The 20,151-nt window shown below is 43.4% G+C and overlaps 1 protein-coding gene across 1 annotated transcript in view; it reads right to left on the bottom strand.

Annotated features, from left to right (window-relative positions):
• The window catches only part of LOC142943544 (putative E3 ubiquitin-protein ligase HERC1), a 67,418-nt gene that overhangs the window by 33,929 nt on the left and 13,338 nt on the right, over positions 1-20,151 (bottom strand). The window contains exons 13-36 of the mRNA XM_076085109.1: positions 19,782-19,907; positions 18,857-19,078; positions 16,643-16,795; positions 15,490-15,622; positions 14,666-14,857; positions 13,541-13,765; positions 13,217-13,390; positions 13,008-13,122; positions 12,778-12,898; positions 12,164-12,335; positions 10,133-10,463; positions 8,930-9,050; positions 8,296-8,347; positions 6,547-6,818; positions 5,802-6,017; positions 4,801-4,921; positions 3,641-3,878; positions 3,377-3,549; positions 2,494-2,649; positions 2,283-2,389; positions 2,089-2,199; positions 1,826-1,996; positions 595-834; positions 278-361 (exon numbers count right to left, since the gene is read on the bottom strand). Coding sequence (XP_075941224.1) covers positions 278-361; positions 595-834; positions 1,826-1,996; positions 2,089-2,199; positions 2,283-2,389; positions 2,494-2,649; positions 3,377-3,549; positions 3,641-3,878; positions 4,801-4,921; positions 5,802-6,017; positions 6,547-6,818; positions 8,296-8,347; positions 8,930-9,050; positions 10,133-10,463; positions 12,164-12,335; positions 12,778-12,898; positions 13,008-13,122; positions 13,217-13,390; positions 13,541-13,765; positions 14,666-14,857; positions 15,490-15,622; positions 16,643-16,795; positions 18,857-19,078; positions 19,782-19,907 — 4,026 coding nt within the window. The remainder of the gene's footprint in view (positions 1-277; positions 362-594; positions 835-1,825; positions 1,997-2,088; positions 2,200-2,282; positions 2,390-2,493; positions 2,650-3,376; positions 3,550-3,640; positions 3,879-4,800; positions 4,922-5,801; positions 6,018-6,546; positions 6,819-8,295; positions 8,348-8,929; positions 9,051-10,132; positions 10,464-12,163; positions 12,336-12,777; positions 12,899-13,007; positions 13,123-13,216; positions 13,391-13,540; positions 13,766-14,665; positions 14,858-15,489; positions 15,623-16,642; positions 16,796-18,856; positions 19,079-19,781; positions 19,908-20,151) is intronic.

Genomic DNA, 20,151 nt, shown 5'->3' with positions numbered 1-20,151 from the left:
GCATACTACCTCATTTAAATATGAGTAAATGACACAGGGGGTGAGTATTATTTGTTGCTAGAAGAATCACACAGGGTTTTTTTTGTATTATTTGTGCAGGTTTAACAGCTGCAAAACCCTAACAATCCTTCTGTGAATCCGCCCTCAGAGATCATACCAGAACAAAAGCTTAAAGTTATGGAATCTCATCCCCCAGTAACAGCTGAGTCACTGTAAAAATGAGCAGATGAAAGAACTCCTGCAGATGGAGCAGTAGGTGGATGTTTATGTGCGTTACCTTCTCTCCTGGGTTACTGCTGTAGAACATCACACAGGGATAGAGCTCTGTGGCGTCAACGTCCTCGAAGGCCAACTTTGGTTCCTGTTGAATCACAAGTCAGCAGTTAGAGATGAACACAGAACCCCGAGGAGGACATGTAGCTCTTTTATGTTTCGTCTTTGCTATTGAATTGTGTGTGAATAAATGAATATGCATGCGTGTCCATGTCCAGACGAGACATTCATAATTTAGGGACGGACTAGCAATGATCAACGCAGTTTGTGATACTTTAAATTATTTTTTAAATATCCAAATCAATATTCAGTGTGTCTCACCTCTCCGTTCTTGCCGAAGGAGATGGTTCTGGCCTCCATGTCCAGGACGCAGGTGATGAAGTCTCCCTGAGTGAAGCTGCTCAGAGTCAGCGTCTGCTCTCCGTTGTGATAGAGGTTCCCGCTGTACGCCCGGTACAGCCACATGTCCGACGTGGTGCGGTGGTTGAAGTCGTGCACGGGCCATCGTGAAACGCCCACACACGTGCCCTCATTGCCTCGGTTCTCCTTCACGATGTAAAACTACAGAGGAAATAAAACGGGACGTGGTTCAAAACAGGCAAAAAATTAGATAAGTTTATATTTCTGTGTAAAACAGTTTCCCATCAATTAATGCTCCGCCTCTACTGTTATCCTTCCTTAACTATCAGATTATTCAGCCCTGGTGTGTACATTCAGCTGGCTTCATGAAGATTTTGAAATGTTTAAAAAAAAAATGAGTTCCCGACTGGGAAAGTTCCCATGAACGCCCCGCCCCTCAAGTCGGAACAAAAACTAGGAAAGATGTTGAAAACTTTGTTACACGACTTGCCGATTGACGTCACATGACTGAGAAAGATGGCGAACGAAAGTAAACGTGTTGACGATGAGAAACTTTGTTATTAATTCATGTATTGCGTATCAATTTTAAGAGGGTATAAGGTTGTAACAGTTAGTTGCTGTCCACGTAGAGGGACCTTGATTAGTTCGAAAAGTTGGTCTTTCCACACCGGGGGCGGGACTAATAGACAACACAATAATGGGAAATACTCGTCTGCTAATATTTTGTATCAAAACTATTCATACTGGCAGCGATGCAATTTTGTCAACACTTCAAAGGTTAAAACAGATTCACAAGCAGAAGACCAACAACCAGCATCCTGTTGACCCAGAGCAGCGTCTGACTGTCTGAGCTGAACTGTTACAGCCGAAGACACTGTAAGATATTTCCTTTCAGTGAATACCTCTGAGTGAATTTGAGGGCTTTTATTGTGAAAGGTAAGAACAGAAGTAGTGGATCTGGTCTGTGTTGCCTTTGTCAAGGTTGAAAGGTGTAATAAAGTTTGCCGTCTTGGTTCAGACTACGGAAGTTGTAATGGCTATCAACGTCTTGTTTAAATGCTCCGAGTAGTAAAATACAGAACATCTTCTTTGTAGCTTCCGAAGTCGGAACAACTTCCACAATTCAGGATGTCAAAGCATCCGAGGAGCGCGTGGAAGCAGCAGGAGATAAGGTAATAAACAGTAACTGTACCTTCCACTGGTAGCATCCAGAGGAGATGCCGGTAGAGGCCAGGCCGTAGCCTTTACCCCCACTGCCATGTGTCAGACCCTGGCCGTTCTCCACCATGCAACACTGAGCCTTCTCCGGGTCAAAGGACACTTCCTGGATGGGAAGGTTCTCGTCCTCCTCCTCTGACTCGCCCTGGGGATCAAAGAAACCGTCGGCCGCTCGAACAAATAGTCATAATAATCAAAACACGAGTCGGGGGGGAGGATGGAGGATGATTACTACACCTGCAGTTTGAGTTCCTGAACTTTTTCTTTAATCTGGATCGAGTGTTTGGCTTGAGCAACGGGAGCTTCCCACATGCAGTCGGACAAAAGGGCGAAGAGCCGCTCGACAACCTAGAGGAGAACAAACTTTATCAGCTCACTGGCTGTTATTGAGGAGTTGCACAAAAAAAAAAAAGCAAAGAAAGCCGACAAACCTGTGTCATTTGGTCGTCCTCCATATTGGCCTCACAGGCAGGAAGGACGGCCTCCAGCACATGAAGAGCCAGGAGCCGAGTTCTCAGGTTGCCCACCAGAGGGACCCCTAGAATCAAAACAGCCACGAGGGGTTAATGAATATCTCAGCTTTGTAACATGAAGCAGGCGCACATGTTACACGGTGTCGTGTGTCACAACGGCTGGTTGTACCTAAGCAGCATTTCTGCGCTGCGATGTTGAGCAGCACTTCGGTCCATTTAGGGGAGGCCATCTTGGACTGGATGGCCTTGGAGGACACCACTCTCCTGAGGAAGACAAGGAAGTCTCCGAGGTGCAGCTCAGCAGTGTGCTGCTTACGGATCAACGCTGAGGAACGAGACAATAAAAAACACGGACACAATTACAGACCTTTGGTTATGTTTCATGGAAAACAAACACTTTCACTGTAGGCACAGTAACTATTGCTCTTAAAGGGATCTGTTTTTAACCATTCTTTCAGGCGGCAACCTCCGGTTCTGTCCAGTAAAGTCAATGCTTCATGTGTTAAAGCTGCATTCTCTCTAGTGTCCACCAGGGGGCGACTCCTCTGGTTGTATAGAAGTCTATGAGAAAATGACTCTACTTCTCTCTTGATTTATTACCTCAGTAAACATTGTAAACATGAGTTTATGGTCTCAATCTCTAGTTTCAAGTCTTCTTCAATACAGCATGATGTTCATTTAGTACATTATGGTCCATTTAGAGTCAAACAGACCATAAAGCAGGGGATGCTTTAGGGCGGGGCTACACGGTGATTGACAGGTCGCTACCAGAGACATATACGTTGCGTCTACGTCCAAATCATTCTTGCCAACAAGGTTAAATTAGTTTTATATTTTAGTTAGTTAATGGAAATACTATTGTCAACAACAGTGTTTGATCATAGCTTCTGTTGATGAAAACCAGTATGTATTATCCGTGTGTTATCCGTGTATTATCCGTGTGTTATCCGTGTGTTATCCGTGTGTTATCCGTGTATTAACCATGTATTAACCGTGTATTAACCATGTATTAACCATGTATTAACCATGCATTATAAAAACTCCTTCATCACCTCTGAAGTCTTTCTTTTCAGAGTCTGCTCCGTCCTCCTGTTTGCTGTCCTCTTGGTCTTTTCCAGAAGAGAGAAGACTGACTCCCGCCTGGGACAGCAGGTTCTTCAGCTGACTGCAGAGCAGATCCAGCAGCGACTGGACAACCTTGGGACTCAACTTGTCCGCGTACGTCCTGCGAATCAAAAGGACAAAACAGTTTGTTGATATAATCTTCGGGTTTTACAAAGTGCAGATTTCATTCCTCTGGTTTCTAAAGCTCTTACCCGGTGCTGATGGCCAGTATCTGCAGCAGGCGTGTGGAGGCCACCTTGAGGGCGGTGCTGAGCTGAGACACTCCGGGTTTCTGCAGCAGCTGGAGCGGCTGGCCCAGCATCGTCTCCGTCCCGCAGAGCTGAGACAGCACGCTGAGCAGCCCGCTGGAGATGGCCAGGGACACGTCCACCGGCTGGTAGCGGACGCTCAGCGCAAAGACGGTGACCAGCAGGAGGCGCTGCTGGGCTTCTAGGACGGAGAAGAGGTCGAGAGAAAGAGATAAAATAATCAAACAGGCTGTTAATAAAGCGAAGCCTGGAAATTCATCATTTCAGGAGCCGCTCTGCCGTCGGTGTCGTCAATTTAATGACGGCACGATGATTTTAGGTCGACAGAAATACTGAATTTAACCCAAAAGTAAAAGATCATTTTAACTCGGATACATAACTATCAGTGAAATAAATAAATAAAAACTTTTTATTTCATAGAATAATTAATCGGCATTTACGTTTCAGTTGTGGAAGGTTTTGTTGAATTGAGCGGATTAATTTATCTGCGTAGTTAAAAGGTTTATTTTTTGTCTGTTTGCGTTTGTTGTTATTATTTCCTACTTTGTCTGTTGCCTGCAGACAAAGTTAATATTCTGTTATAAATACAGTTGTGAACGACGTGGATCGAAGACTTGTGGGTGTGTTTTATTTTTTTATTTTTAAACATTCATCCTCATAATTATTTACATACAGAGTCTGTTAGCAGGAGAACGCTCACACTTCTTCTTCTACTCTGGTTGTGTGCCCAGTGTTTCACTTAGCATTCAATAAGTATTCAGAATCTCAAGGATGCTGAAATAGAATCTGTAAAAAATTGATTGACGGGAAAGAGGCTGAGGCAATGTGGGCGGGGCATCAAGGCCAAACTGAGGGGGCGTGTTCCATCATGGCCCCCGTCAAAAACCTTCCCCGAAGTAATGTAAATGTAAAACAAGCCCAATTAACTACTTTTGAAAGTTGTCCTGCACTTTGAATGAACAAGTGAGAGCAGATCGCAGGTACGACAAAAAAAAGTTAATGTTCAATGTCTTTAATTCGTATATTCTACAACCTGAATAATTTGATCCTGATAAATGATGGAGGCTCCACTGCTGAGGTCGTGCAGCAGTCGTCTCTCTTACCTATGTGGTGCTTGTTTGCCTGCAGTGCTCTCTCCAGGGTGACAGACAGTTGCTGGTAGATCTTATGAACAGCTGTCTGGATTTCCATCTGGAGGCTCCTCTTCGTTGCTTTTACACCATCCTGCAAAAGAGAAAGATGTAAACACACAGTTAATATGGTCACTACTCAGGCTGCACGACATTACTGACAACCAGGCGCCAACCTCCGGTTCTGCTGAGTGAAGCCGATGCTTCATGTGTTAAAGCTGCATTCTCTCTAGTGTCCACCAGGGGGCGACTCCTCTGGTTGTATAGAAGTCTATGAGAAAATGACTCTACTTCTCTCTTGATTTATTACCTCAGTAAACATTGTAAACATGAGTTTATGGTCTCAATCTCTAGTTTCAAGTCTTCTTCAATACAGCATGATGTTCATTTAGTAGATTATGGTCCATTTAGAGTCAAACGGACCATAAAGCAGGGGATGCTTTAGGGGCGACGGCGAAATCGCCCGACTCGAGTCTTCAAAACATCAGTCCACAAACCAACGGGTGACGTCATGATGACTACGTCCACTTCATATAAACTATGTATATGCTGAAAACTGACTTTGGGAATTTTTTATTTTTTTTGTGATATAAAAATTATTTTCACCAGATGACAACAAAGTACCCGTTTCTTCAACATCATCCTTTCTGCAGCAGAAATATTTTCTCACTTTTGCAATCAAATTTTTTGTTTCAGTGTTTCTCTTTTTTCCTGCTTTGGTTGTTTGATAAATTGATGAGAGTAATTGTGATTGGTGCTTCGCTGTGCATGCAGAGTCACGACCACCAAATTCTGTGTATCCAACAACTCTTAAATCTGAGTAAATCAAGTTACATTTGACATCTTCTGTGCAAGCTTTCCATTTGTATCAAAGCAGCAAAAAATGTTGCAGCATTACAAGTTTGAGTTAAACTGAACTGTCACTTGACTATCGATGCTCATCAGTATCAGCAGTTGATGAGGCTCACACGTACCTGGTAGTGATGCAGCTGCACGCTCTCCCTCTTCAGGCCTCCGGCGCCCACGGTGCCGAGGCCAAAGCAACCCGCCAGGAACTGCAACCTGACAGAGGTGAGCAGGGAGGAGGACTGGAAGGCGCCGCCGGATCGATCCGCGTCCCCGGGCTGGCTGCCCTTCTCCTCCATGCCGGAGATCAACACCACAATCTGGTGGAGCGCCTCCAACCGCAGCTGGAGATTAAAAACAAATCCCAGTGGTCGAGTGGATATTCTAACAGCGTCGCATGTGTTTTCTAGATCTTTTAGCTGCACTATTACCAATAATGTGTTACTGTTTTCAGAAAATCTGCCTCATTCATTTGACACTACGTAGTTTTAAAGAATAAATCTGGTTATATTCTACCATTTTCTTACTGAAAAACAACAATATTGATTGTATCCAAGAAGTATTGTGTGTGTATCAAAGCCTGATATCTCTTCTTCCTCTTGTTAAAACACATCGATGACGTGTAGATTCATTCATTACCATGAACACACAGGGATTAAGTTTGTACATCCATCAATTTTCCTCGCCTCCTCTCCTTGCATCCCAGTGCCTTCCACCTGAGATGTGAGCGGAGGAGGCGAGGAAGAGACACGAGGAGAGGGGAGTTGAGGAATTTAACTAAATGAGACATCCTTTGCTTCGTAGGCAACATTTTAAAGCGACGTCACTTAGAGTGAGACAGAGACCCAGAGAGGTCCTGAGAGAGCCCCTCACCTCTGCCCTGCTCTGTTGCTGTTCCATGGCCAGGATAGTCGCCTGTGGGCTGGTGGACATACTTTCCTCCGGCTCCTTGAAGGCCGGAGCGAGGCCCACATCGCCGCTGATGAAGCTGACCATGTTGTCGATGAGAGCGTGGATGCCCAGCGAGCGGCTCAGGTCCAGGTCCGACTCCTCGTAGAACAGTGCCGAGCTGTAGCTCCGCTGGCGGCTCAGTTTGGCCCGGAACCAGGACTCGGCCAGGGAGTCCGGTGAGCTCTGAGGTAAGCCTGAAGACGGGAGGAAGAGAGGAGCCTTTCAGATGTTTAAATGCACAACGTAACACTTTTGATGGATGGGCCATGTTGCTTTTAAGCACTTAGGAGCTATGCAGGGTAATGCATTATTACTCTATAAGAGCTCATCAAATGGAGAAATGCTGAGTCGTCATGCGGGCACAAGCCTTTATGAGCCATTATGGATTCATCTATAATGGGTGCACTGAGTTTCAAACACCCACTGAGGGTAAAAATGCTGTAGTTGAGAAGTGAAATGGCAACCGGAGCTCGTGTTTCCATACTCTAAAGCACTGAAGTTTAAGCATCAGTACTGATGATTCATTTTAAAAAGGACAGTAGTGATGTTTAGAAGTGCGTTAGTATGAGGTTCTTCTCCATCATCAGTGTTCTACTACAGTAGAGTTTATAGAAACACATATTTTAGACTCCTAAAATAATCTATATCAGTTTAAGCTTTATTTAGAATATTTTCTCCTCTTTACTTTGATGTCAGACAGACCTTTCTGAGGGGAACTGAAGCTGTTATCTTTGTTCTCTTCAAAGACACCAGACTCCATTCATAAAAACAGTCATTTAACCTCTCAGAACTCAGGAGTTGCTGGTTTACTGTTGCCTCCTAACTTGTCATTGTGTGACTTTGGTGTTTTAAAGCGGTAGTTCAGAATCACCAAAGTCACACAATAACACAATAACACAAACACACTAACAGATGGAGGCAGCAGTAGAGCAACAACTCCTGTGGTCTGAGAGGTTAAATCACTGTTTCTGTGAATGGAGTCTGGTGTCTTTGTAGAGATCAAAGATAACAGCTTCAGTTCTCTGACATCAAAGTAAAGAGGTGAAAATATTCTAAATAAAGTTTAAAGCTTAAACTGTAATAGATTCTTTAAGGAGTCTAAAATACGTCCACAGCAGTACATTGTACTCCTGTGTGTTTCTATAAACTCTACTGTAGTAGAACTCTGACTCTGGAGAAGAACCTTATACACACACACGACTAAACATCTCTATATCAGTACGGATGATTTCTGCGACTGGTAATTCCATGAACTCTCACAAATCACAATCTTCACTGGGAACGAGCCTTCGTTGTCCAAAGTAACAGAAGAATGAACTGTTATTTGAACAATGGGCACATCTGTATGGTCTTTTTTGTCTTTTTGCTGTAGGTAGACTACGACAGTGTCTTGAAGTGAAGCTCAAAACAAGAACCTCATCATGAGAGATGAATGGCGGGGGGGGGGGCATCACAGTCATGGAGGAGTGAGCTAACGAGAGGAAGAAACATGCCATCGTGTACTTGCTTGGAGCTCCTCTTGTCTTTGGGGCTCAACTGCCCCAAAAGAAGCAAATAAACTATCCACACAGGAACCAAAAGACAGAGAGACAAGAGCAACGTGTGACTGACGACCCGCCATCACCTCACTCGTCAACATCAGACGGACCTTTTCCTGAAAATCATCTTTACCTCTCTTTTTGTGAGAGAACGCCAAGTCCGGGTCAACGTTCCTCCTTCCGCTCTGAAACAGGAAACAGAGACAGAGCGTGATGCAGCTTTCAAATCTCTACATCACACAAATACCAATGCAGTGAGACAGACGGGTATGTATACGCATATGTATGTATACGCATATGTATGTATACGCATATGTATGTATACGCATATGTATGTATACGCGTGTGACGGCCTCTGGCTTTAAGCAGGGCCTGCTGTGGGCGTTCCCTTGTTTCTTGTCTGTGCTGTCTTGCAGGTCACACACACAGAGAGAGACAGAGAGAGTGTGTATGATTGTGTGTGTGTGTGTGTGTGTGTGTGTGAGAGATAGTGTGTGTGTGTGTGTGTGTGTGAGATAGAGTGTGTGTATGTATGATAGAGTGTGTGTGTGTGTATGATAGAGTGTGTGTGTGTGTGTATGATAGAGTGTGTGTGTGTATGTATGATAGTGTGTGTGTGTGATAGTGTGTGTGTGTGTGTGATAGTGTGTGTGTGTGTGTGTGATAGTGTGTGTGTGTGTGTGTGATAGTGTGTGTGTGATAGTGTGTGTGTGTGATAGTGTGTGTGTGTGTGATAGTGTGTGTGTGTGTGTGTGTGTGTGTCCTACCAGAGTGCACCCCTCCTCGTCTGACTCCGGCTGAGAGAGGTCTGACTCGCTCCTGGACTTCATGAGTCTGTAGCTCGGGCTGCTCTGCACTGAGTGGCTCTCAGCGCTCAGACTCTCGCTCCTTCAGACACAAACACAAACTAATCTTAAAGACGCAGCAACGGTTACAACTGTGACTGAACTAAACATGCACTGAACCCCAAAGATGATACATAAAAAAGATGGCTCACCATTTTATATAATTAATGCTTACTACGTCTCTGTATGTACAGAATATATTTGTACTACGCATAAACATTTACTACATTCATGCTAATATTACAGTTTATATATTTAACAATTACTGTACGACTGTCTTCTAAAAAATTATTCATTATTGCATTTTATATTGTGTTATAAATAGGGTTGGTTTTTTACACTCAAAGCTTCTATTCAAGTTTTTGAATTAATCTTTGAATGTTAACCTAAAAAATGTACAAGCCTTTTGTTATTGTAGTTATATAAATATAATTGATGTCCTGTTTGATTGCTGCCAGACTGATCCGTCTATTTCCTGTTTATAGTTTGGATAAACATGTTGTCAATTTCTATATTTTTTTCAATAAATGTTGACTTTTTGACTTTTCTACAAATATTAGAATACTAACATTATACTAATACTAATACTACCAATATCAGTGGAGCCTGATCTGTATATGCAACTGTGTACAAATACTACTGTAGGTTCAAACAGAATCAATAGACGTGCAAAAAAAGAAGTGCGCAGCATTTAAATGTTGATTTATAATCTAAATGTCAACGTTATGAATGAAGCTTTAAACTATTAGCTACAGCCCTATATAGTGATTCCTATGTCTTCGCTTCTGAACTATTTCATGTCTTAGTTTTTCACTTGTGTGATTTTAAACTGCACATCAAACAGTTGGAAAGACGTAATTTTAATCCTTTTATAAAGCCTCAAGTGTCGGTAATATTTAAATGTTAAAAAGTCTCGCACAAACATTACACCGTTGTTAAATTAATTCTAATAAGCTTGTTTTTAACATGTGGAACTATCCTTTAATACTGTGCGGTTACATTAGCCTCATTCTACAGTAGAGGGATATTCTAACAGCACAAAATCACCACTGAAGAGGGAACCAACTATTTGAGTTCTGATGTGTCAGCCCCTCCCCCCTTCATAATGAATCTAGGTGCTCAGACCTGGTCATGAAGCTCAGACACTCCTGTGTTCCCGTGGCGGACTGGGTCTGGTCCTCCTCCTCCTGGTTCTGCTTGGTCAGCTCCCCCAGCACAGGGCTCACCCCCAGCAGCAGCAGGGCACAGCGGTGGATCACAGAGTTACAGGCGGCCGTGTACAGGTCCTGGCCTTCTGGGAGACCCTGAGACAGGACAGTGTCCTCCTCTCCTCCTCCTCCTCCTCCTCCTCCGGTCCTGGAGGCCGAGCCAGAGCCCAGTCCTGTGCTGCTGCTGGCCCGCTCTCTGTCCCGACTGCGAGCCACCTCCCGCGCTGAGAGGAAACATTGAAAGATTTCTGTGTGGTGCCAGATGCACATACACAAATAAAACACACACACACACACACACACACACAAGATGCTGGGTTAGAGGACAAGCAGCAGCCGCACAATACACTCAATGGTGACGCGCTGCAAAGATCAGAACCAAAGCTCATACAAACGAAACGCATCACAAAACCTCCGAGCACACCTTGGACCTAAATTACAACAACAAGGATCTTACAATCAGACATCACCTTACAGACATCTACTGTATTTCCACCAAAAACCACTGCCGGGATGAAAAGCATGTTTTCTTTAAACACTCGCCAAAACAACACCGTTTATCAAAGCCAGAAGCTGTAAAAACACAATATTATCGTCAGATGTTCACCTTTTCGACGGTCCTTGAACACATCATGTGAGACGAACGCTTCCGTCAGAAAAGCAGTCAAAACGAAGCTTACATTTTTGATATTTAATCAAAAACATTGTATTCTTATGACTATTTAAAATCTCAACCCAAATAAACCGTTTGCTCTAAAAAACATTAAATTCTGTGCAGGACAGGAGAGGCCTCAAAAATGTAAATAGTTCAATTTATATAGGAAGTGGAGCCTCCGTTTATTCTAACATTGGTAACACTTGTGGATGCTAAGACAGTCTACTTGTTTTTGACTTTTTTATGATTGATGTCCTTCTAACTGTGTTATTCTGCACTAAAGACATGTTCTCGTTCTCTCTACTCATAATCCAATAACATCGCGGAGGCTGCGTCCTCTGAACCAAGACGGAAAACTCTTTTGAACGGCAGCGGCGGCTCTTTCCGTTCTCACCTTTCACAATAAAAGCCCCAGACATACACACTGCATCACTCACTTACATTCACTCAGAGGTCACAGCACTGTTATAACTTATTTTTGCAAGGAATTTAAGTGTCAATCCTTCAGATTTCAGTTCCAAACTAACAGGCAATTCTTCCAAATTTTGTGCGTAGTTCCATTTTGTGTGTGTATATAATGAAGAAAAACTGTAATACAGCAGATTTTTCCGGGAATGTCACCACAAACACCCAGTTTTTATCACTGCAAATATATAAATATTGCAACACTTTCATTAATGGGCCATATGACTCAGTGATGGTGACTTAACAGACATTTGTCTCAATGAAAATCTTCTAATTGCCACTTTAAACGGTCATGAGCAGCAGTGTGACATGTGAAGATGGAGACTTATGAACTTACAGCTCATCTAAATTTACAGTTTCTCCAGTCCTGAAAGGTATGAACACACGTTGGTAAAATAATAAATCATTTTCAGCAGGTATCAATCAAGGCATTCATTTGGTTTTGTGACAACACAAGAGAACAGTATTGTTTACATCACTGGGATGCTTTGTCATAACAAAATAAATTGAGATTAGCATTGAATTTAGAATTTAACTGCACGTACATCATTAAATAAATATCCAAACCCCTGAAACTTCTGCACCTACATGACAACACCTGATTGGAAGACTTGAATTTCGCCCAACACGATACACTGCCAAGCAAATTCAGCAGAAACTGATTGTTCAGCATTTTCACCAGTTGAATAACGACCGTCACAAAGCAGAGATGTGAATGAATGCGAGCAGGCGGGATAAAAGAAAGAGCCTTGAATGAACTGAGAGATACATGTTTTAAATGAAATACTAGCACACATAAAAAGTACAACTCCATGCAGGTGTACTCACTTCCAGCCGTCATTACTTCGTGTTCCCGGTCATCCTCTTCGTCGTCCTGTTCCTGATGCCCCTCCTCTCTCTCACGGTCGGCTCTCTCCTCTAGCTCCGCCTCCTCGTCGATGGTGCGCGTGAACGAGTTCTCCTGAGGGTCCATGTCGAGGGAGTCCTGATTGTCTGAAATCTGACAGAAATGTTACAAAATAACATCCATGAGTGGATTTGAAAATGATACAGAATGTTTTTGTGGTTGTTTTGTTATAGCAACTAGTCTACAAGGCTCCACACTAACTATTCCACCACTGTCGCGAAAAATCATTCCAACCGCTCTGAAGCATTGTAAACTGTGGAAAACTCCAAAGCCTGAACGCATCATAACGTAATTGAATGGAACCTCCCTGCGTTAGCCGTTAGCTGTGCTGCTAACGTAACTAGCTCTCCTCCTGCTGATCTAAACACGGATTTGTTCACATTATCCGTACGGATCAACTACGGCCCGTTACACTACTAATTCTATAAGAGGAGTCCGCGATAGAGTGGTATCTATCAGAACTATTTGTATGAGAAGACTTGTTTAATCTTCTAATTATAAAAAGCAGTTTGTGAGACTTTAAATGCAAACTCACCCTCCTCTCACGTGAAGAGGATCTGGTCTGGACGAAGTCCATGTTCTTACAGGCCAGCAGGCGGTTCCGCACCTTGTAGACACTGCGATAGACCTCCGCCAGGTTCTTAGATGGTTGGTACCTGACGGGGAAAACAAAAATATACTTGTGACATGTGATTTTTAATCTATTCTGGCACTGTGGGACAATGTGCAGACCTTTAACACATCATAAATAGGATGTTACGGTACCTGCCCTCTCCACAGGCTTGGCCCAGCAGCCCTGTGTGCTTCAATAAGGCTGCCAACACAAACGTGGACACAGTGTCCAACAGGGACTCGTTACTGAGAGACGCATTGTCCCAGTCTGTAACAGAACACACAGTACAGTTCACTGTCAAGACTGACACCTCTGGCACAGAGACAATATAATTCATTACATGCTGAGTCAAAAAGGGGACCTTTGCTCATGCCATAGTCCTGCATGTTGATCCAGAGGCTGTTGGCAGGTTCTTTAGAGGAACACAGCGCCAAATCCACCAAGACACTCAAGCCGGGACACAGTGTGGAGTCAAAGGGCTTCTGCTCTTCATCATCGGACAGTGCTGCCTCCAGCAATGAGCTGATGCACGAGTCTGAAAGACACAAGTGGACAAACATTCATCGTCTCAAGTATACAAGGGCAAAAAGAAGAAACACAAACTGCCCTCAACAGCTGAAAGGTTACTGCCAGCGATGAACATGTTAAACCCGGCCGTCACAGCACCATACCCGCCCCTCCCTACCGAGCTGTGGGATGTCCATTTCCAAGCCGTTGCTGAAGAGGGGAGTTTTGAGCCAGTAGGCGGTAACCTGCTCCTCCAGCGAGGTAGCAGCCCCCTGCAGCATCCCACCGAGGCAACGGCCCACGAGGAGGGCGACCGTCCTCTCCAGGTCCACGAGCCACACCCAGGAGAGCGCCGGCTGTGGCAGCGACATCCCCGAGGCCGGCTCAGCAAAGTCAGACGTACCTGGACAGTGAAGGTTGTGTGGTGGTGTAGGACAGTATGAATGAAAGTTTACACTTTCAGGGAAAATAAGGTCTTGGGAGCTCTACACAGCCTTTGATTTGTGCAGACTTACAGCCGTGAATTATATCGAAAACTAGAAAAACAAGAGTTATATATTACATTTGTGGCTCACAAGCCTCAAAACGTCTAGAGGACAAAATGAGTAAATGCTAAATAGTGAGATGCTAAATCTTTGTATAGAGCCAGTGCAAAATAAACTGCCACCCAGCTTTGAGGGAAAAGCACAATACTGTTAAAAGTTTTGTCACAATCAAGACGAGGGTTCGAGGCTGACACGCATCCATGTTATCCTTAAATCTGTCACCACATTATAACCCAAAGGGATTCCGTACGGAACAAAGACCGACCAAATCCAAACTAAATATATTCAACCTACTTTTCATTCAAAGAGAATCACATTAATGTGCAGTAAATTAGTTTTTGATCTCTAGTGATAGAACAGCTAAAACAAACCTGGTGACCCAGTGTATATAATACACAACACTGTTAAAATAGAAAACATTTTTAGTCATGAAATAATAACCTATTACTCTGAGTAACGTTAGTTTATTTACATTTTTAGGGGCGAAACACACTTTTTAACTTCACAGGAATGTTTGCTTCATTGTTTTTTTTTTTTCATATTACCAAACAGCTAATCAATGTTGATACGGTGTGAATGCTATTAGATAATAGAGAGATAGTTACTTTATTCATCCCACAAGGGGAACTTTGTTCGTGTGATGATAGAGTACATGCTTTGAATTCCTTAGACATGTCTTTGCCAGATGATAAAACTCATTATATAAAGACGATATAGATTACAAAGCAGGGTCAGGGTTTCTTTAGCTTCTTGCTCACCATGCAGGGGCCACTGCAGCTCCTGGTCCTCCAGAGGGGAGGCAGCAGGCAGCAGCCTGTTGAGGCGGTCCAGAGGAGGCAGCAGGTCCAGCAGGTGGCTCAGCAGAGGCCTCGCCACCGACACCGGCAGCAGCAGCAACGAGTTGATGATCTGGCACAGCATGCTGCCTGCCGCCGACACGTAGATCACATCTGGAGATGGAGACACGGAGGTTGAAAAACACAGGAAATTATGAAAAAAAACAAAGAAATAATGAAAAAAAAACAAAGAAATATTGGTTAAAAGGGTGAGAAAAGGGTCGGTAGAAATAAAAGATGTGATAGAAATCTATTAATCCCAAAGGAAATTATTGATCAAAGATTACAACAGAAGAACAAGAAGAAAACAATAGAGGAAGACTATAAATATATATAAACAATAGAGTAATAAGTATTCAGTGAATGAGAAGTAATACTGACACCAGCACCTAACAGAAGCTCAAATAGACAATTGTGCACGATATTGAAAAGTAATAAAACGTTTTATTCCAAAGATCTTTTCTGTTTACTTTGAATAAATGATCATGTTTCATATCAAAACATATAACCTAAATGATTTACATGTTTTATGCAGTTTAACCTGCACAGTCTTTAAGTGAGTAGCGTGAGAAGAAGAGAAATAATGAAAGTGTTTTGTGACGAAGAGGCAGAAGTGGACAAGCGGAGGACACACACACACACACACAGAGAGAGACAGAGAGAGAGACAGAGACAGAGAGACAGAGAGAGAGAGAGAGAGAGAGAGAGAGAGATTCAGCCACAAGAGATGAACCGATCCTCTTCACCTTGCAGCTTCTCTCGTATGCTGCCGTTCCAGGAACTCTCTTTGATCAGAGCAGCAGAGCGGGAGAAGATGTCGGTGGCGTGAGGCAGCAGGAGCTGCAGATGCTTGTGGAGTAAAGCCACACTGCTGCAGTTCTGCAGAGAGAAAGCACGAGGACCGTAATGTCTCAAGACGCTTAATTCATTTAATCTAAATTCAAATATCTGGCTTGAAGGCTGCTGAACATCGTCACATTATCACAGAGCATACAGAGAGTTACTTTCATGCATCAGTTCTGAAAATAATGTGTTTTTACTAGTGCTGGGCAACGATTAAAACATTTAATCGCATGGATTTTTTGCGATGAATCGCATTGTTATGGAAAAGTTCAATAATGAATTCAAAAGTAGTGTATTGCGCACTTTTATTTTAAAAGTACTGCTATATGAACAAAAGGTCAATAACCTTTGGTTCACGAGATGCAGGTAGCATGTTTTATACTTAATGTGAATATAATTCATACTTTGTTAGCATCTTATTCTGAAAACCGGATGTGCGTCTGAAGAAACCGGATGTTGTCTCACGTTAATCTTTCCGCTAACTTTCAAAGTCCTTCGCTCGTTCCCGATCTGTGCTGTTTAAATGCGTTTACCGTGAATTTCAGCATATAGGTGCACTAACATTACTGACTATAGGATGTTTGCTGGCTTTTATCCCACTGTTCTTGTCATCCTCTTGTTGTTATGTATATATATTGTCTCTTGTCTTTCAATTTAAAAAAAAGAAAAAAAAAATATATATAATAAATTTAAAAAATGCGTTAACGCGCGATAAAATAATTGTTGGCGTTAATTAATGAATGCGTTAACGCGAAATTAACGCGTTAACTTGCCCAGCACTAGTTTTTACGCTTCATGAAGAAGACCATGTGAGTTCTGAGATTAGATGTGCATTAAAGAGTAAATAACTTCATCAGCTTGGACATCAGAGGGCTTCTGCCTTTCAATGGTGAAGCTATAATCTCACCAGTGTTAAGAAAAAAAACCTAAAACACATGATCCGATTGGCACCGGACCAAGAGGTTTGAATAACTCCGTGATTTTCCACATAATAAAGCCGCTATCCGTGGAAGAGAGAGTCGGCGTTTTTGAACAAGACGAGCCGAGTGTCCGTACCTCGGTGACTGAGTTGATGTGGCAGTACGCCAACAGCTGCTTCTGCAGGGAGCACAGGAGCTGGTGGAGGTGAGCCGGCTGGCTGCTGTCGGAGGAGGACGTGCCCTGCTGCAGCTTATTGCTGTTCTTCTCCAGCTCACCGAACGCCTGATCCTGCACAACAACAACACAAGTACGATGTGAGGGATACATTCAAGGACTCACGGTCAGGGTATAGTTTATTGTCATTATGCAACACAGGGCTGCACGACGAGAGTTCATTTGCTACACAAGAAAAACCTTTTTTTATTTTGCATCAGGATGAATGTAAACAAACGATTCTCTGGGCAGATAATCTGGTCGGCATTTTACATTAAGAACCAGGGGAACGTGAGAACGTTGAATATATATCGCAACGCAGTTTACTTGTGATAAATAAACAGACAACGTGTACTCAGTTCTGCTGCTTTCAGTATTCTGATCAAATACGACACATTACTTGAAGAATAAAAGAATGAATTGAACATTGAACACGAAAGACGTGTTTTCAAAGCAGAAAATGTTCGGCAAACCACCTTTTGACCTGAGGTACTTATACTTACACTAAAGTATTCACATTCATATTATTCTGCTTTATACTTTTTACGCCACTACATTTCTTTGAAAACTTAATTTATTTTGCAGATTCAGATAAATAATGTAAAACTTTATTCCACAAGATTCCTGGCAGTATATGCATGCAAAGAAAAAAGTATTTAGTCAGCCACCAATTGTGCAAGTTCTCCCACTTAAAAAGATGAGAGATGCCTGTCATTTTCATCATAGGTACACTTCAACTATGAGAGACAGAATGGGGGGAAAGAATCCAGGAAATCACATTGTAGGATTTTTAATGAATTAATTGGTAAATTCCTCGGTAAAATAAGTATTTGGTCACCTACAAACAAGCAAGATTTCTGGCTCTCACAGACCTGTAACTTCTTCTTTAAGAGGCTCCTCTGTCCTCCACTCGTTACCTGTATTAATGGCACCTGTTTGAACTCGTTATCAGTATAAAAGACACCTGTCCACAACCTCAAACAGTCACACTCCAAACTCCACTATGGCCAAGACCAAAGAGCTGTCAAAGGACACCAGAAACAAAATTGTAGACCTGCACCAGGCTGGGAAGACTGAATCTGCAATAGGTAAGCAGCTTGGTGTGAAGAAATCAACTGTGGGAGCAATTATTAGAAAATGGAAGACATACAAGACCACTGATAGTCTCCCTCGATCTGGGGCTCCACGCAAGATCTCACCCCGTGGGGTCAAAATGATCACAAGAACGGTGAACAAAAATCCCAGAACCACACGGGGGGACCTAGTGAATGACCTGCAGAGAGCTGGGACCAAAGTAACAAAGGCTACCATCAGTAACACACTACGCTGCCAGGGACTCAAATCCTGCAGTGCCACACGTGTCCCCCTGCTTAAGCCAGTACATGTCCAGGCCCGTCTGAAGTTTGCTAGAGAGCATTTGGATGATCCAGAAGAGGATTGGGAGAATGTCATATGGTCAGATGAAACCAAAATAGAACTTTTTGGTAAAAACTCAACTCGTCGTGTTTGGAGGAGAAAGAATGCAGAGTTGCATCCAAAGAACATTATACCTACTGTGAAGCATGGGGGTGGAAACATCATGCTTTGGGGCTGTTTTTCTGCAAGGGGACCAGGACGACTGATCCGTGTAAAGGAAAGAATGAATGGGGCCATGTATCGTGAGATTTTGAGTGGAAACCTCCTTCCATCAGCAAGGGCATTGAAGATGAAACGTGGCTGGGTCTTTCAGCATGACAATGATCCCAAACACACCGCCCGGGCATCGAAGGAGTGGCTTCGTAAGAAGCATTTCAAGGTCCTGGAGTGGCCTAGCCAGTCTCCAGATCTCAACCCATAGAAAATCTGTGGAGGGAGTTGAAAGTCCGTGTTGCCCAGCAACAGCCCCAAAACATCACTGCTCTAGAGGAGATCTGCATGGAGGAATGGGCCAAAATACCAGCAACAGTGTGTGAAAAGCTTGTGAAGACTTGGAGAGGGTGAAACAACAGCGCTTCCTTCCTGAGTAACGTCTGCCTTGGTCTATTCCAAACAGATCGTTAATGATCTCTCAGATAATGGTTTGTTATCGAGCGGCACACACACTGAAATCAATAAGAGCGAACTCTCCGATAAGAGCTGCAGCAAACATCTACTCACGGTATAGAAGCCCAGGTTCCTGAGCAGCGTCTTCATGAGGATCTCGGCCAGGTGGGTGTCAGGGTGTCCCGCCGTGTCGCTGTACGTCGGGTCCGGGGCGGCCGCGAAGCCCGGGCCAGAGCAGAGCCCCTCGGGCCCGTCGGCCGGAGAGCTGTAGCCCAGGAGCGAGGCCACGTGGGTGTGGTCCTGGAGGCTGGTCAGGATTATGTCGAGCTGCATCCTCTGTGGCACAAAAACACACACGTTTAAAATGAGACTGCTGACCTAGACAGAAAAAACAAGCCGACAAACAGCACTCGGTGTTAAACTGGTAAACATGGAGGTTCATACTGAGGGGAAATAGTCCAATGTGCAGTCAACAAGCTAGCCTCGGCGGCGGTTATCACAGCTCTTCTGTTTTAGTCATATTTCATGAAACACTAGGTTTTTAATTATTGAGGTAACTGCACATTTTTTGCATGTGCAGAAATGTTCCATAAATTAACAGCAAATTTGTACTTTTAAAGGAACGGTTTGATATTTTGTAAAAGACACTAAATTTGCTTTCTTGCCAAGAGTTAACTGATACGATCGATATCACTTTTATATCTCTACATCAACGTCAGGCTACAGCCGCTAAACTTAGCCAGAAACACGCTAAGCTAACCGGCTGACCACTTAGAGGAACCAAACCAGCCTTTTACTCCACCAACACCACAACGTGAGCCATCAACCAACCATTTGTTAATCTACACAAACCTCAAGTACATTAATGTAAACCAGCGGCTGTGACCGGCTTTTAATGTCTAACAATGAGATTAATGTATAAAAAAAGTGCTCAGTTTTAAGCATATACGTCTCCACTGGAATTCAGAAAATAAAACTCTACACATGCATCCAGAGTCATGGATCCTGACAGGTGTGTGTATCAGGAAGCATAGCGTACCTGTCCTTTGGAGAGACTCTCCCATTTGTCAGGGCCCTGAGGCAGCAAGGAGTGAAGGAGCTCCATCCTCTCTCTCAGCGGAGGCAGCAGCATGGTCGCCCCCACCGACAGAGTCTCGATCACCGCCTGATGGAGACACACACAACACACACACAACACAAAGCTTCAGGTGGGGCAACAGATCCAGAGTTTGTTGACATGTTAAGAAAGTACTGTTTGGATGTTTTGAAGTAGGGTTGCATGAAGTACATTTCCATCATCAGTGTATGTGTAGACACTTAAATAAATTAAGATCAGTTTGTGTTATTCTGTGACTTTGGCTGGTTCGGATTCACCAAAGTCACACAAAATAAACAAGGGAACAGAGAAG

This window comes from Anarhichas minor, unplaced genomic scaffold, assembly GCF_050575085.1.
Source record: "Anarhichas minor isolate MPS153535 unplaced genomic scaffold, ASM5057508v1 ptg000139l, whole genome shotgun sequence".
Taxonomy (NCBI): Eukaryota; Metazoa; Chordata; class Actinopteri; order Perciformes; family Anarhichadidae; genus Anarhichas; species Anarhichas minor.
This window is presented reverse-complemented; position numbering and strand designations above follow the sequence as displayed.